This window comes from Microcaecilia unicolor, chromosome 1 (genome assembly GCF_901765095.1).
Source record: "Microcaecilia unicolor chromosome 1, aMicUni1.1, whole genome shotgun sequence".
NCBI classification, from domain to species: domain Eukaryota; kingdom Metazoa; phylum Chordata; class Amphibia; order Gymnophiona; family Siphonopidae; genus Microcaecilia; species Microcaecilia unicolor.
The window spans coordinates 282,342,456-282,358,549 of record NC_044031.1 but is presented as its reverse complement, the minus strand read 5'-3'; the positions used below and the strand labels follow the sequence as shown (position 1 = coordinate 282,358,549).

General features: G+C 45.6%; 1 protein-coding gene across 1 annotated transcript in view; it reads right to left on the bottom strand.

Annotated features, from left to right (window-relative positions):
- Positions 1-16,094, bottom strand: part of GUCY2C (guanylate cyclase 2C) — a 246,423-nt gene that overhangs the window by 201,597 nt on the left and 28,732 nt on the right. The window contains exon 3 of the mRNA XM_030211775.1: positions 6,606-6,676. Coding sequence (XP_030067635.1) covers positions 6,606-6,676 — 71 coding nt within the window. The remainder of the gene's footprint in view (positions 1-6,605; positions 6,677-16,094) is intronic.

Here is a 16,094-nt window from a genome sequence, read left to right as displayed (position 1 = left end):
CGGAAGGCGCGCGCCTTATGGCGCGCGACAATTTTTTATCCTATCTATGATACAGTCCTACATAGACTTTCTGTACCTGATGCTTTCTTTTACTAGTTGTTTTTGCTTGTTTTGTTTTGTGAAACTGCAGATATTTATTACCTTCCTAATGGCATTTTCATGTTCCTCTTGAGTATAGCATTTCTATAGCACTTTTGTCAGATGTCTCCTCCATGTGTCCGCCATTACTCTTTAGTTTCACTTTCTTATTTTTCTTTTACCTTTAGGTTTAAGTTTAAATCATGATCCTCTTGGGTAACTCTTCTTCCATGTGTGCCTATCAGCCTTATACTCCCTCAACTCTATTCTAACTTAATTCCTCTCTTTACTATCTCTTCGTTACCCGTTCTCTTCCTTGCTGTTGAATATCGTTTTATAAGATGCTTATCTACGTTTTTTTATCTCTTTCTTTTATGCTATAAGTGTTTTTACCTTAGGTGGAAGTTTATTTTTTTCTGATTATTCAGCTTCAATTGTTGATATTTTATTATTTATTCATTTGTTATATACTTAGTACACTTGCTTTAGAATACAACAAGTCAGTTATCAGACAACTATTATATAGTTATGGATGAGAATGCCAATATTATTAGAAAATGAATGATTCCCACCAACAACCGTAAAAACACCTCAAATTACCTGAAAAATTAAAAACAACAGGAAATATGAACAACTGTAAGGCACATTACTCTAAGCCAGAAATTGCGCTCATTAAACCATTTCCTATAGAGATACCTTTTAAACAAATGAGTCTCAAAGCAATTTTAAACTTCAAGAATGAAAGTTCAACCCTAACATCCTTAGGCAGAAAATACATAAGTGTGATGCCAAATAAAGGAAGGTTGTTTTATGAGTAGAATCCAATCTGGTGAAAAACTAATGTGTTAACTAAGTAGTTAATAAGACCTCAAAGCCCAAGAGAGCCTATGTGGGCGCATTAGGGAGCAAAAATACAATGGAGATCCTGAATTAAATGCTGTTTTACGAACCAAAATAAGAATCTTATACTGACAACAGTAGTTTACTGATAGGCAATGGTGCCAATAAAGCAAAGAAGAAGAAAGCAAAATATCAGGATTCAAGATGGCCGCTGCCGGAGTCTGACGTACCTGCTGTTTCTCTGAATCTTCCAGTCTTTGGCAATGCCGAAAAGAAGGAGCCGGTCCTCCTCCACTGCTCCTCCGCAGCATAACTTTTCCCCTAATCTGGTAACAATACAAACTTTCTTTCAGAGAAAACACAGTGCCAACGGCGTCAGGGGATAGCCCGTTGGTCCATTCTGGGGTGGATGGAGACCCCGCCGTGTTCCCTGGACTGGACTTTTGCTCAGCCCCGATGTAAGAGCTCCTCCTCCTCAACCTTCTGGCTGCAGTACTCCTCAGTCGGTGTCCCCTATCCCGAAGCCCGCAAGTGGAATGGGAGAAGAGAGACGGGAGGTGATGCAATCAACTGGAGCAATTCGGATCAAGAAAGACTTAGGCAACCAGACTTTAGGAGTAGTTTTTGATACTCCTGGAACAGCAAGGGAGACTCCAGCCGTGAGTGAGGAACATGGTTCTTGTTCTACTAATATAGAGGTAACAACGACTTTATTTCCTATATCAATGGACAAACCAAGTGAAGTTACGCTGGATAGTCTAAGGACATTAATAGTAGAGCTGGGAAAAGTAATATGTCCGCAGACACAAAAATTGACCCAAGATTTATCCACGTTAGAACGTAAGACAAAAGATATTGAATCTAGAATGGAAACTCTAACGAACAAAAATAAGGAATATGAAGATGAAGTCAAAAAGATACAATTATATCAAGAATGTATAACTAAAGATCTATATCTCTTAGAAGAAAAACTGAATCCTTGGAAATTTGATAAGAAATAATAATCTTCGTTTTTTGAATTTCCCTAAACAATTTGACACTTTTCCAAGAGATATGTTAGGGAAATACATAAGAGATATTCTGGGAGTAGCCGAAGAGGCCATTCCCCCGTTTTCTCAAATATATTATTTGCCATCAAAAATAAAAGAGAATCAAACTCAAGAACTTGATGTCTCAGAGATTCTAGAAGCTTCTGATAGTGAAACGGTAATACCGTTGACTCTGATTGCAATTGTGGCATTAACTTCAGATAAAAACTGCTTAATGAGATTATTTTTTCAGAATAGAGAAAGGTTTTCTTGGACTGAAATTTCGTGTTTTTCCTGATGTAACTAAAGACACTCAGAAGCATAGACAACAATTCTTATGATAAAGCCAGGAGTAATTCATTTGGGGACGACATTTTTTCTAAGATATCCTTGCAAGTGCGTTGTTTAATATCAGATAAATACGTATGGTTTTTTTTTACCCTCCTCAACTCACTGCATTTTTAACTGCTAAGGGGTTGTCACGTTCTCAAGGCTGGAAACTAGGTTGTGAGCCCTTGGGCCACTGCCGAGGAGCAGCGGTGGCAGGCAAAACCACCCCACACCAGAGACTAGGCAGAACAGGACTGGAACCCTGGACTGGAGTTGCAGCAGAGAAGCAAACAAGCAGGAATAAGCAGAGCAGGTGCCCTTAAACTTCACCTGCACTTGGCCACTTTTCACCAGGAGTTGAGCTCCTGGCTGCAGGTGGCCGACAGGACTTACTGGACAAGGCAGGACTGGATACCCACTAGGCTGAACCAGGACTGAGGGTCAGAGGGGAAAGGAACATACAGGGACAGCAGGGCAAGGAAGGGATAAGCTAAAGGACAGGACTGAAAGCTGCAAGCAGCCACAAAAGCAGGAAACAAACACTGACAAACAAGGGAAAGAACTAAAAGCTGCAAGCAGCCACTGAAGACAGACAACACAGAAACCTAAGCACTATACAAGAACTACAAACAAGGAGCAAGACTAAGAAACAAGCAAACCCTAAACTAAACATAGACTAACTAGAAACAGGCAAGAACTTCAGGCAAGAAACTAGAACAAGGAAACAAACTTGGGCTGAAGTGCAACAAGCACCAACATACCAGGGCCTTAGATGATGCAAAGGCAAAGGCAGAGAGATTCCAAATGGCTAATAAGCCCCAGCAGCAACTGAGGCTCACTGCAGCAATCACCAGGCCACTACGGAAGCTGTGCAGGGTCCCTTTAAATGCATAAAGTGTTATTGAATAGTGTGGATCCGTGCCCAACTAGCACACTGGGATTTACACTTGGTTTCAGTTTGTGTAACTCCTCACACCCAAAATTGAGGACGGGTTCTCAAGGCAGAACCGGAATTCGTGAGCCCTTGGACCACTGCCGAGGAGCGGCAGAGGCAGGCAAGACCACCCTGGAACTGGATACAAGGAAGAGCAGGACTGGAACTCCAGACTGGAGTAGCAACTGAGGCGGGCAAACTAGATCAGGCAAAACAGGAACAGCTTCACCTGCGCTTGACCACCGTTCCTCAAGAGTTGAGCCCCTGAGTGCAGGTGGCCGGCAGGACTTGCAGGACAGGGCAGGAACTGAAGGCCCAGAGGACCCCTCTCTGGGTCTAGGATACACGAGGGAGGCTTGGCTAGGCACTAGACTAGGACTGAAGGCTGCCACTCTCCCACTAGGCAAGAACACAAGACAGACAAAGCGGACAGGGTAAACACAAAGGCTAGGTAGAAGCAGGGGCTCGGATATACATACAAGCTTGACAGAAGCAGGGGTCAGGACATACATACAAGCTTGGCTGAAGCGGGTTCAGAATAAGCATGCAAGCTTGGCAGAAATGGGGTTCAGGATATACATGCAAGTTTGGCAGAAGCAGTGTTCAGGATATACAGGCAAGCTTGGCAGAAGCAGGGTTCAGGATAAACACACAAGCTGGGCAAAGCAGGGCTCAGGCTATACACACAAGCTGGGCAGAAGCAGAGTTCAGGATATAAGTACAAGCTAGGTAGAAGCAGGACTCAGGACAAACACATAAGCTGGTCAGAAGCAGGATTCAGGAGTTACCTACAAGCTAGGCAGAAGCAGGACTCGGGATATACACCCAAGCTGGGCAGAAGCACACAGAGAGTATCCGGGTTCAGGCAATAGTCAGAGACAGGCAGCAGGCAGAGAATATCTGGGTTCAGGCAGTAGTCAGAGACAGGCAGCAAGCAGAGAATATCCGGGTTCAGGCAATAGTCAGAGACAGGCAGCAGGCAGAGAATAAACCAGGAACTAGCAGAGTCTTTGGGCAGGCTGCAGACAGTAGAATAAACCAGGAATAGCAGGCTAAAGGCTGTAGCTACAGTAGCTCCAGACACAGACAGGGAACAAACAAAGGCTGAAGCTTCAGAAGCTCCAAACACAGAGTGGAGCACCTGAAGGACTAGCAGTCCACAAACACAACAAGCAGAAGGGCTAGAGCCCAGAACAGGAAGGGCAAGAGCCCAGAGCAGGAAGGGCAAGAGCCCAAAGCAAGGCTATGTAGCAGCGCAACAGTACACTGACTAACCTGATGACCTTTTGGCAATGCAAAGACCCTGAATGCCAGTACAGCACTTCCTTATAAAGGCTCTCACTGATGATGTCACCTACAGCAGGACAGAAGCAGGGAACACACTGACACCAAAGACAGGCTTGAAACACATAGGAAGTGAGCACACAGGAAGGACAGACAGGAGCCATCTTGGAAGCTGGAACAGAATAGGCGGAAGCCACCTTAGATGCTGGCCAGGCAGTGGAAGCTGGCCAGGCAGGAGCCATCACGGAAGCTGCACTTCGAGGGATCAGGTGAGCAAAAGAGGAGTCACGACCATGGACGTGACAGCCACCGATCCCAGAACATCTTTTATAGAATACCATTCAGTGCCAATTTTCTTTCAGGGCCATTTACTGAATCCAGCCTATAACTTACAGAATACTGTGTTGCATGGTGCTCTTATCACTTGCATTAAAATAACTACAATGAATGTGAGTCTCTTCAGTATTGCTCATGTGTTCTAAGCCTCTTTGCACCCTATGAATCTTTCTCTTTTCCTTGTCTTCTTATTTGTCAACCTTGAATTAGCATAGCATCTCTCCCCTCCTGTCACGTCTACTGCTGTACCCCATATACCGTCTCACCTCTCTCCCTGGTGATTGGGCTTCACGGTCTCCCCAGGGCTGTTGGTGCCCCCCTTAGTGTGGCACGCCACCAGATGGGCAACCCACTTCAACACAGTGCCTCCTGCGCCAACTGACGCCGACTTCCTAGCACGCGCATGTGCACGTTGGAGGGCCCTGTTTAAAGGGCTGAAGGTGGGATTCCTCCTGAGTGTCCTGAGCACCTGGAGATGACATTATGGGTGCAAAGGCTTGTTACGGACCCCTGGGACTCATGTCTTCGCAATGGGTCATCAACCTTATCTAGTCTCCACCCCTGCCTCAGCACTCCTGTTTCCAGCCCTGCCTCGGCATCCTCCTCCAAGTACTGGTCTGTCAGGCCTGCTCCAAAGGGCTCTTTTCAGAGCAGCCTCCAAATCCTGGACTGCTAGGTCTGCCCCTGAAGGTCCATATTCCATCAAACCTGCCTCCCTTGGTTACTCTCTGACATTCTAGTTGCCCAGTACTCCCAGACATGTGTCGCCTGCTATCTGTCGAGGCCACTAGGCCTCTAGCTTGGGCTTTGGTGTTTCCGTGACACTACCACACTTCACTTTTGTATGGGAAGGAGCACACAATGTTCTTTTAACCTTAGAAAAATTCCTTAACCTTTGAACCTGAACTGCAAACCCAGAATCAATTGATATTGTATTATCTGATGGGAACATGTTACTTTCTATACTCCCATTCAATGATACATTCTCCATCCATAACCGCATTACTCCATCAATCAAACTGCAACCTACCACCAAGAAAGCAAAACCCATCCAAGCCACCCTAAGTGACATTATCCTACCCATTCACACATCTCCTAAATTATACCAAACAAAATGTCTAACCCCACTACTGGCTATTTTAAACTCTCAATCCCCCTTTATACCATACAGAGTGAATGCTACACTGCAACATAAAAATACTGTAGAACTCCTCTACTTAAATCGAGTAACTAGAAAATATACATCACAGTAATTTATCACTATCAAAAATCTTGCTAACAGCAAGTTTATTTATTGTTGAAACCACCAATCACTACGTAAGAGTGATTATTTAAGACTGGTATCAATCTATAAGTTCAACTGCCGAGAAGGGTGTTCTCCCCTCTGTTCAAAATGAACCTGGAGCTAGACTAGGCTCCAAGAGTATCACAGTGAGCCCCTCATATGTGCAGAAACATGGAAGGCTAAAGCTACAGATATTAAGTGCATGTGTGAAACAAATGCAAAGCAAGCAGTTATTGTAGTACATTGCAAAATATGATGTAATTCTTAGAAAAATGAAATCAGTTTGGTTTTCTTTCTTAACACCGCAAATGCTCTATGATAATAATAGAGGCACTGAAATGATTATCGTAGCAACACTACATCTGAAATCAAACTGTCAGGCAAGACCTCCATATAACAACAATTGGTTTAAAATTCCAAATGAAAAGGATTTGTCTCTCTGAATACTGAAACTCTTTATGTAACAATGATCTCAAGTCATGGTACTTACGTTGAAAGTATTTGGAAGGTGGCATAAGAACATGTGGGACCCAGGATGGCACAGCCCACCACTTCTTCACTCTGTCAAAAGCAAGGTAGAGTTTAAATAAAAGACAAAGCTTCCAGATCCACAAAGGAGAGAGGACTGAGAGGAGAGAATATCAAGATTATCTTGACTTTGTTGGGATGAACGCTTCAGTTTTCTATTCCACTCTGAAGGGTTTTCAAGGCAATATGACACACTGCATTGAATGATAAAGACATCATCCAATGAAATGCTTTTAGCTAATTTTATGTATGAGGCTCTGCTTTTTGACAGCTGAGGCTTCCACACTAGCTACTCGTGTCAGATTTAGTTGCTGAGGAGATGGGCACTCAGTAGAAAACATTTTTAAAGGATTTCCATGAATGAAACAGGCTTTTTGAAAATTTACCTACCTTAGCTGTGGATAAAATTGTATAACTGGCACCACTATAATACTGTGATATGATTGCCATGTTAGCCCACTTTAAATGTAATAAATTGAAATAAAACAAAGCAAAACAAAAAAAAAGGAAAATAACGTGACTGGCAGTGTCCACTGGCCTAGTTTTCTTGGGCAGTCATTTACAACGGCATGGGAAACGTCAATGCAATTTCCCATGTCGTTGCATGTTGTTAATGAACAAACATGAGCTGATTGTGTGCCCATTTGAACCATCACACGTACAGCCTCCTGAAACAGAGGGTATGATTAGCTACCCCCCTGCTTGTTTCTGTAATACATTGCAATCTGATTGTCTGTTTGAATGAGTACATTTTGGTTGGACAGTCGATCTTTGAAAGCCTTTAGAACATTCCAGATTGCCCATAGCTCCTGAGCAATTCTGGCTCATAAGCTAATTGTACAACACAATTTGTAATTTTTCCTAACTGTTAATTGTAAGTTACATTGAACCGAAAATTGTTTCTGGATAATTGTGGGATATAAGAATGAATAAATAAGTACTCCTCATCCCAAATTATTTTGACTTATTTAAGGTTAATTATCCTGTTGCATGAGCTTCAGCTTAATCTTGGTGTGAGCATGAGGCCTCTATTAAAATGAATATTTTACCTCATTTGCTTGCCAGTTCCGAATTTTGCAGTCCTTTATGTCCTACATTCAGAATAGAATCATTCGCTTTATTTGGCATAGTCGGCATCCCAGATTGGCTCAGAGTATTCTTTTTTGAGATTGGAAGAAAGGTGGGTTGGATGTCCCAAATGTTTTTCTTTATCAGTAAGTAGTGCAGGGTCGGGTGGCTGTGGAGTGTTTTTTGGCTGCCTGTATAAGGTATGGATAACTATTGAGCAATGTTGTGTGGGTTCAGTGCCACTTGCTTCTCTGTTGTAGTTGCTACCAAGGCATAGGCAGTTGCCTGCTACCTTGTGTGTTACAACTAGTTACACTTCGAAGGTATGGGATAGCACGTGTAAGGTGCGGGACTTTCAGATCTCTAAGCACTCCCTAATTGTAGATAATCCCTCTTTCCCACCAGGACAGGCCACATGAGGGTTTTTTTTGCTGATGGCATTGTGCCAACTTAACTACTTTGGGGCAATTGTTCAACGAGACTGATTTGGTCTCTTTTGTAGAACTGGTTCAAAAGTACATAAGTATTGCCACACTGGGACAGAAATAAGCAGTGGATTTTCCCAGGGCCGTGCCGACACGGTAAGCGAGGTAAGCATGGCAGGAGGGCGCCATCCTCTGGGGGGCGCCCCACCGCACCATGCTTACCTTGCCCTCTTCTCCCCAGATCCTTGTCCTTTTTTTTTTTGTTTAAATTTACCTCTCCGGCATGTGGCAGCGTAGCGTTAGTGAGGAGGTGGCGCTCCCCTGCCCCGACATGTCAGTCTCTTCCCTTCACTCGGTTCTGCCTTCTTCTGACATCAGAAATGATGTCAGAAGAAGGCGGGACACTGAGCGAAGGGAAGAAGACACGTCGGGGCGGGGGAGCGCCGCCTCCTTCTCACTAACGCTACGCTGCCGCGCGCCGGAGAGGTAAATTTAAACAAAAAGGAAAAGGATCTGGGGAGAAGAGTGCGGGTAGTGTAGCGATCGTTTTCAGGGGGGGGCGCGCCGGCGGGGCCAACTGCAGGGGGGCGCCGGTGGGGCCAACTGCAGGGGGGCGCCGGAGACCCTAGGCACGGCCCTGGATTTTCCCCTAGTCCATTTTAATAATGGTCTATGGACTTTTCATTTAAGAAGCCGTCCAAACCTTTTTTAAATGCTGCTAAGCTAACTGTCTTTACCACATTCTCAGGCAACGAATTCCAGAGTTTAATTACACATTGAGTGAAGAAAAGGTTTCTCCAATTCGTTTTAAATTTACTATTTTGTAGCTTCAATGAATGCCCCCTAGTCCTAGTATTTTTGGAAAGAGTAAACAAATGCTTCACGTCTACATTTTCCACTGCACTCATTATTTTATAAACCTCTATCATATCTCCCCTCAGCCGTCTTTTCTCTAAGCTGAAGAGCCCTAGCCACTTCAGCCTTTCCTCATAGGCAAGTTGTCCCATCCCCTTTATCATTTTTGTCACCCTTCTCTGCACCTTTTCTAATTCCTCTATATCTCTTTTGAGATGCACTGACCAGAACTGAACACAATATTCAAGGTGAGGTTGCACCATGGAGCATTATAACGTCCTCATTTTTGTTTTCCATTCCTTTCCTAATAATGCCTGATATTCTATTTGCTTTCATAGCCTCCACAGCACACTGAGCAGAAGGTTTCAAAGTATCATCAACGACGACACCTTGATCCCTTTCTTGGTCAGTGACTCCTAACGTGGAACCTTGCATTACGTAGCTATAATTCATTTTCTTTTTTCCCACATGCATCATTTTGCAGTTGCTCAAATTAAACGTCATCTGCCATTTAGACACCAGTCTCCCTCTTGTAATTTTTCACAATCCTCTTGTGATTTAACAACTTTGAATAACTTTGTGTTTCAGCAAATTTAATTACCTCACTAGTTACTCCCATCTCTAGATCATTTATAAATATGTTAAAAAGCAGTGGTCCCAGCATAGACCCCTGGGGAACCCCACTAACTACCCTTCTCCATTGAGAATACTGATCATTTAACCCTACTCTCTATTTTCTATCTTTTAACCAATTTTTAATCCACAATAGGACAATACCTCCTATCCCATGACTCCAATTTCCTCTGGAATCTTTAATGAGGTACTTTGTCAAATGCCTTTTGAAAATCCACACACATGATATCAAGTGGCTCACCTTTATCCACATGTTTGTTCACCCCTTCAAAGAAATGTAATAGATTGGTGAGGCAAGATTTCCCTTCACTAAATGTATGTTGGCTTTCTCTCATTAATCCATGCTTTTGAATATGCTCTGTAATTTTGTTCTTTATAATAGTCTACTATTTTGCCCAGCACCAACGTCAGACTCACTGGTCTATAATTTCCCAGATCTCATCTGTAACCTTTTTTAAAAATCGGCATAACATTGGCCACCCTCCAATCTTCAGGTACCACACTCAATTTTAAAGATAGATTACATATTACTAACAATAGCTCCGCAAATTCATTTTTCAATTCTATCAGTACTCTGGGATGGATACTATCTGATCCAGGAGATTTGCTACTCTTCAATTTGTCAAATTGCCCTATTACATCCTCCAGGTTTATGGAGATTCTATTCAGTTTCTCTGACTCATCAGCTTTGAATACCATTTCTGCCACCGGTATCTCTCCCAAATCTTCCTTGGTGAAGACCGAAGCAAAGAATTCATTTAATCTCTCCGCTATGGCTTTTTCTTCCCTGATTGCCCCTTTTACCCCTCAGTCATATCTAGCGGTCCAACCGATTCATTTGCCGGCTTACTGCTTTTAATATACCTAAAAAAAAATTTTTTTACTATATGTTTTTGCCTCCAACACAATCTTTTTTTCAAAGTTCATCTTTGCCTTCCTTATCAGCGCTTTGCATTTCACTTGACATTCCTTATGCTGTTTCTTATTATTTTCAATTGGTTCCTACTTCCATTTTCTAAAGGATTTTCTTTTAGCTCTAATAGCTTCCTTCACTTCACTTTTTAATCATGCCAGCTGTCGTTTGGTCTTCCGCCCTCCTTTTATAATACACGGAATATATTTGGCCTGGGCTTCCAGGATGGTGTTTTTGAACAGCATGATATAAATTTTTGACCCTCACAGCCGCTCCTCTAAGGTTTTTTTCACCATCTAATTTTATCATAGTTTCCTTTTTGAAAGTTAAACGCTAACGTATTGGAGTTCCTGATTATACTTACTCCAAAGCTAATATCAAATCTGATCATATTATGATCACTATTATCAAGCGGCATTACCTCCCACAGCAGATCATGCGCTCCACTAAGGACTAGGTCTAGAATTTTTCCTTCTCTTTTGGGCTCCTGTACCAGCTGCTCCATAAAGCAATTCTTGATTTTGTCAAGGAATTTTATCTCCCTAGCATGCCCTGATGTTACATTTACCAAGTCAATATTGGGGTAATTGAAATCACCCATTATTATTGTGTTGCCCAGTTTGTTTGCATCCCTAATTTCTCATAGCTAACCTGGCCAAGTTAGGATAGCTCAAAGCTATCCTAAATAGGCTGGATTAACTATGTGGGTCCCAACACTGAACATCAGCCAGGATCCACATAACTTTTTTTTATAGTCCCCACAATCCCTATCCTGCCCCTCGATGCAGCCCTCCTCCTTGCCTTCCTCCTCTCCCAGCCAACAACGGTCACAACCCCTCCCCTTGGAACATCCCCTCCAATCCACATCCTCCTGGTCTAGATAGGCCTCCCAGGCCTACCTGATATCCATGGTGGGCTGGGGGAGGGATAATGGGAGTAGGAGCAAGTGGGCTTCGCTCCTGCCCCCATTGCCCCTTACTGGACCACCATGGATATCAGGTAGGCCCAGGAGGGCTATCTAGATCTAGGTAAGTTGAGGGGACATTCCCAGGGGAGGGAGATGTAACTGTTGCCAGCTGGGGGAGGAGGAAGGTACTTTTCTCCCTGCAAAACAGACATCTATTAGCCCCACCTTTCTGGCCATTCACAAACTCAATTTGGCAAGTTTGCTTCCATCCACTTGATCAAAATACATTTTCTCACCACTATTAGCCCCATAAACATTTACTCTCTGCCCCTACCACCACAGTCTCTCTCCCCAGTTAAACCCCTGTAATAACAAGACATCCACACTTTTGGCAATCATTTGGTTCACTTGTCTTTCTAAAGTTTCCCTCACCTGTTTCCAAGTCTCTGCTAAGGTAGGACAACTGATGAAACAATGAATAAAATTCCATACTGGCTGCATTTCTCCACTGCTGTCCCTATCAGTTCCATTTTATGCCTTCTCTGATGATCAATATAGCAGTAGTGAAGGATCTTAAATTGCATTGCCTTGAATGAAGCTTCTGAAACTCCCTTACATGCTTCAAAAAAATGTTCTAATCTCACTACAAAAAGGAAGCATGTTAAAATGTTGACTTCAGAGTTTGTTTGATATGCAAGATAAGAAATGTGTTTTAGTGAAGGGTATGATGAAGTAGTTAATGCTGTTGTTTATTGCAATAAACATTGTAAAATATTTTTAAAACACACAAAATTAAAACATCCCAAACTAAAGCATAAAACAGTAATATGACATCATAGTTTAAAACAATAAAACACAATAATACAGCACAATCAAACCAATAAAACATTTCTGAGCCACCTCCCCTTTAGCACTACCCATAAATTCATCCTATCATAGTGAAGTATAATTCAAGCCATGTATGTGTCTAAAGGAAGGTAAAATTATGTATCATACCTGATAATTTTCTTTCCATTAATCATAGCTGATCAATCCATAGACTGGTGGGTTGTGTCCATCTACCAGCAGGTGGAGATAGAGAGCAATCCTTTTGCCTCCCTATATGTGGTCATGTGCTGCCGGAAACTCCTCAGTATGTCGATATCCAAGCTCCATCCGCAGGACTCAGCACTTAGAGAATTACACCCACAAAGGGACACTCTGCCCAGCTCACCACCGCCGAAACGGGGGAGGGGAATTAACCCAGCTCATCCCCACACAAGTGGGGGAGGGGAATCCGTCCAGCTCATCCCCGCGGAGCGGGGGAGGGACACCACCCCGCCGATGCGGGGGCATCTGGCTTATCCTGCAACCGCAACCGCGGGAGGAGCTGACTGACCCTAACACCGCCGAAGCGGGAGGGGTACAAAGCTGCCCTACAGCCGCACGAAGCGGGAGGGAGCGCCGGCAGAATTTATGTCTCAATCCAGCCCCGAAAAACGGAGGAGAGAGGAATGCAGCAGCTCAATGTAACACAAACTCATCTCAACTCTTGAAGAATCCATTGAAAAAACTTGAACACGAAGTCCTCCTGAACAGGAACTGAAGACTAAACTTGAACCTGAAATGCAACCAGAATATAAACAGTACAGATATCTGGGAGAGGCTATGGATTGATCAGCTATGATTAATGGAAAGAAAATTATCAGGTATGATACATAATTTTACCTTCCATATCATCATGCTGATCAATCCATAGACTGGTGGGATGTACCGAAGCAGTACTCACCCAGGGCGGGACATTGAAATCCCTGACCGCAACACTGAAGCTCCAAACCGGGCCTCCGCCCGAGCAGCCACAGTCAAGCGGTAATGCCTGGAGAAGGTATGGGCCGATGCCCAAGTTGCCGCCTTGCATATCTCTTCCAAGGAGACGGACCCGGCCTCTGCCATCGAGGCCGCCTGAGCTCTAGTGGAGTGAGCCTTCAGCTGAATAGGCGGCACCTTCCCCGCGGCCACATAAGCCGCTGCAATGGCTTCCTTGACCCATCTTGCCACTGTAGGCTTAGCAGCCTGCAGACCCTTACGAGGACCTGCAAACAGGACAAACAGATGATCCAATTTCCGGAAATCATTGGTCACTTCCAAGTATCTGATGATGACTCGTCTCACATCCAGATATTTGAGCGCAGAGTATTCCTCCGGGTAGTCCTCCCTACGAAAGGAAGGGAGACAGAGCTGCTGATTCATATGGAAGCGAGAAACAATCTTGGGCAGGAAGGAAGGCACTGTGCGAATAGTCACTCCTGCCTCAGTGAACTGCAGAAAAGGCTCTCGACATGAGAGTGCCTGGAGCTCGGAAACTCTTCTGGCTGAAGTGATAGCCACCAAAAAGACTGCTTTCAACATCAGGTCTTTCAGAGATGCCCTCGACAAGGGTTCAAAAGGCGGCTTCTGCAAGGCTCTTAGCACCAGGTTGAGATTCCACGCAGGCACCACTGAGTGCAGAGGAGGGCGCAGGTGATTAACTCCCTTGAGAAAACGTACCACATCTGGCTGCGAAGCCAGGGAAGCACCCTTCAGGCGGCCCCTGAAGCAAGCCAGAGCCGCTACCTGGACTTTAAGGGAACTGAGCGACAGGCCTTTCTCCAGACCTTCTTGCAGGAACGCCAGCACTGAAGAAATTGGAGCAGTGAAGGGAGAAAGTGAGCCTGCTTCACACCACGCTGCAAAGGTATGCCAAACCCTGGCGTAAGCAGTAGAAGTAGAGCGCTTCCTCGCTTTCAGCATAGTGGCGATGACCTTGTCTGAGAAGCCCTTCTTCCTCAGACGCTGCCGCTCAATAGCCAGGCCGTAAGACCAAAGGGGGAGGGATCCTCCATCACCACGGGACCCTGATGCAACAGGCCCTGCTCCACTGGCAGCCGCAGAGGGTCGTCCACTGAGAGCCTGATCAAGTCCGCATACCAGGGACGTCTGGGCCAGTCCGGACGCACCAGGATTATCCGGCCCGAATGCTTTGCCACCCGGTCTAGTACCCTGCCCAACATGGGCCAGGGCGGGAACACATAGAGAAGCTCCTGTGTCGACCACTGTTGGAGAAGAGCATCTACTCCCAGAGATCGAGGGTCCCGTCCTCTGCTGAAAAAGCGCGGCACTTGGCAATTGGCCGATGACGCCATCAGATCTAGGCTCGGCTGGCCCCAGCGCTTCGTGATGTCCAAGAACGCCTGAGCCGATAACTGCCACTCTCCGGGATCCAAGGTATGGCGACTGAGAAAGTCCGCCTTGACATTCATGACTCCAGCAATGTGGGCCGCTGACAGCTGTTCCAGGTTCGCTTCCGCCCACTGGCATAGATTCATGGCTTCCTTGGCTAGAGGGGCGCTCTTGGTACCTCCCTGGCGGTTGACATAGGCCACAGCCGTGGCATTGTCCGACAGGACCCGTACTGGCTTCAACGCCAGTACCAGGAGGAACTCCAAAAGCACCAACCGAATGGCTCTGAGTTCCAGGAGGTTGATAGACCACTTTGCCTCTGCAGGAGACCAGAGCCCCTGCGCTGTCCTTCCCAAGCAGTGGGCTCCCCAGCCCGGCAAAGAGGCGTCCGTCGTGACGACATTCCACTCCGGGGTCACAAGAGGCATCCCTGCAGACAACTTGTCTGTCTTCAGCCACCAGCTCAGCGCCTTGCGCACTGCTGGGTCCAAGGGAAGGCGCACAGCATAATCCTCCGACACCGGAGTCCAGCGCTGCAGCAGAGAGTGTTGTAGTGGTCTCATATGAGCCCTGGCCCAGGGCACTACTTCCATTGTGGCCATCATAGAGCCCAACAGCTGCACATAGTCCCAAGCCCGAAGCGGAGAGGCTACTAGGAACTGGTCCACCTGAGCCTGAAGTTTGACAATCCGATTGTCCGGCAGGAACACTCTGCCCACTTGGGTGTCGAATCGAACTCCCAGATACTCCAGGGACTGAGTCGGGCGCTGCTGGCTTTACTCCCAGTTGATGATCCACCCCAGGGAGCTCAAAAGAGCAATCACCCTGTCCACAGCTTTGCCGCACTCTGCATAAGAGGGGGCTCGGATCAACCAGTCGTCCAGATAAGGATGGACTTGTACTCCTTCCTTTCGCAGGAAGGCTGCGATGACCACCATTACTTTGGAGATGGTCCGCGGAGCAGTAGCCAACCCGAACGGGAGGGCTCTGAACTGGAAGTGTCGGCCCAGGACTGCAAAACGCAGAAAGCGTTGATGAGGAGGCCAGATGGGAATATGCAAGTACGCTTCCTTGATGTCCAAGGATGCCAGGAACTCCCCTGCCTTCACTGCCGCTATAACAGAGCGGAGAGTCTCCATGCGAAAGTGCCGAACTTTCAAGGCCCGATTGACCCCTTTGAGGTCGAGGATAGGCCATACAGAACCTCCTTTCTTTGGTACCACAAAGTAAATGGAGTAACGTCCCTTGCCAAGCTGATTTTCTGGCACCGGAACGACCGCACCCAGGCGGATGAGATTGTCCAAGGTCTGCTGCACTGCCACAGCTTTGACCGGAGACTTGCAGGGAGAGAGTACAAACCCGTCTCTTAAGGGTCGGCAGAACTCTAGCTTGTAGCCGTCTCTGATGACTTCCAGCACCCAAGCGTCTGAAGTTACCCTGGTCCACTCGCCC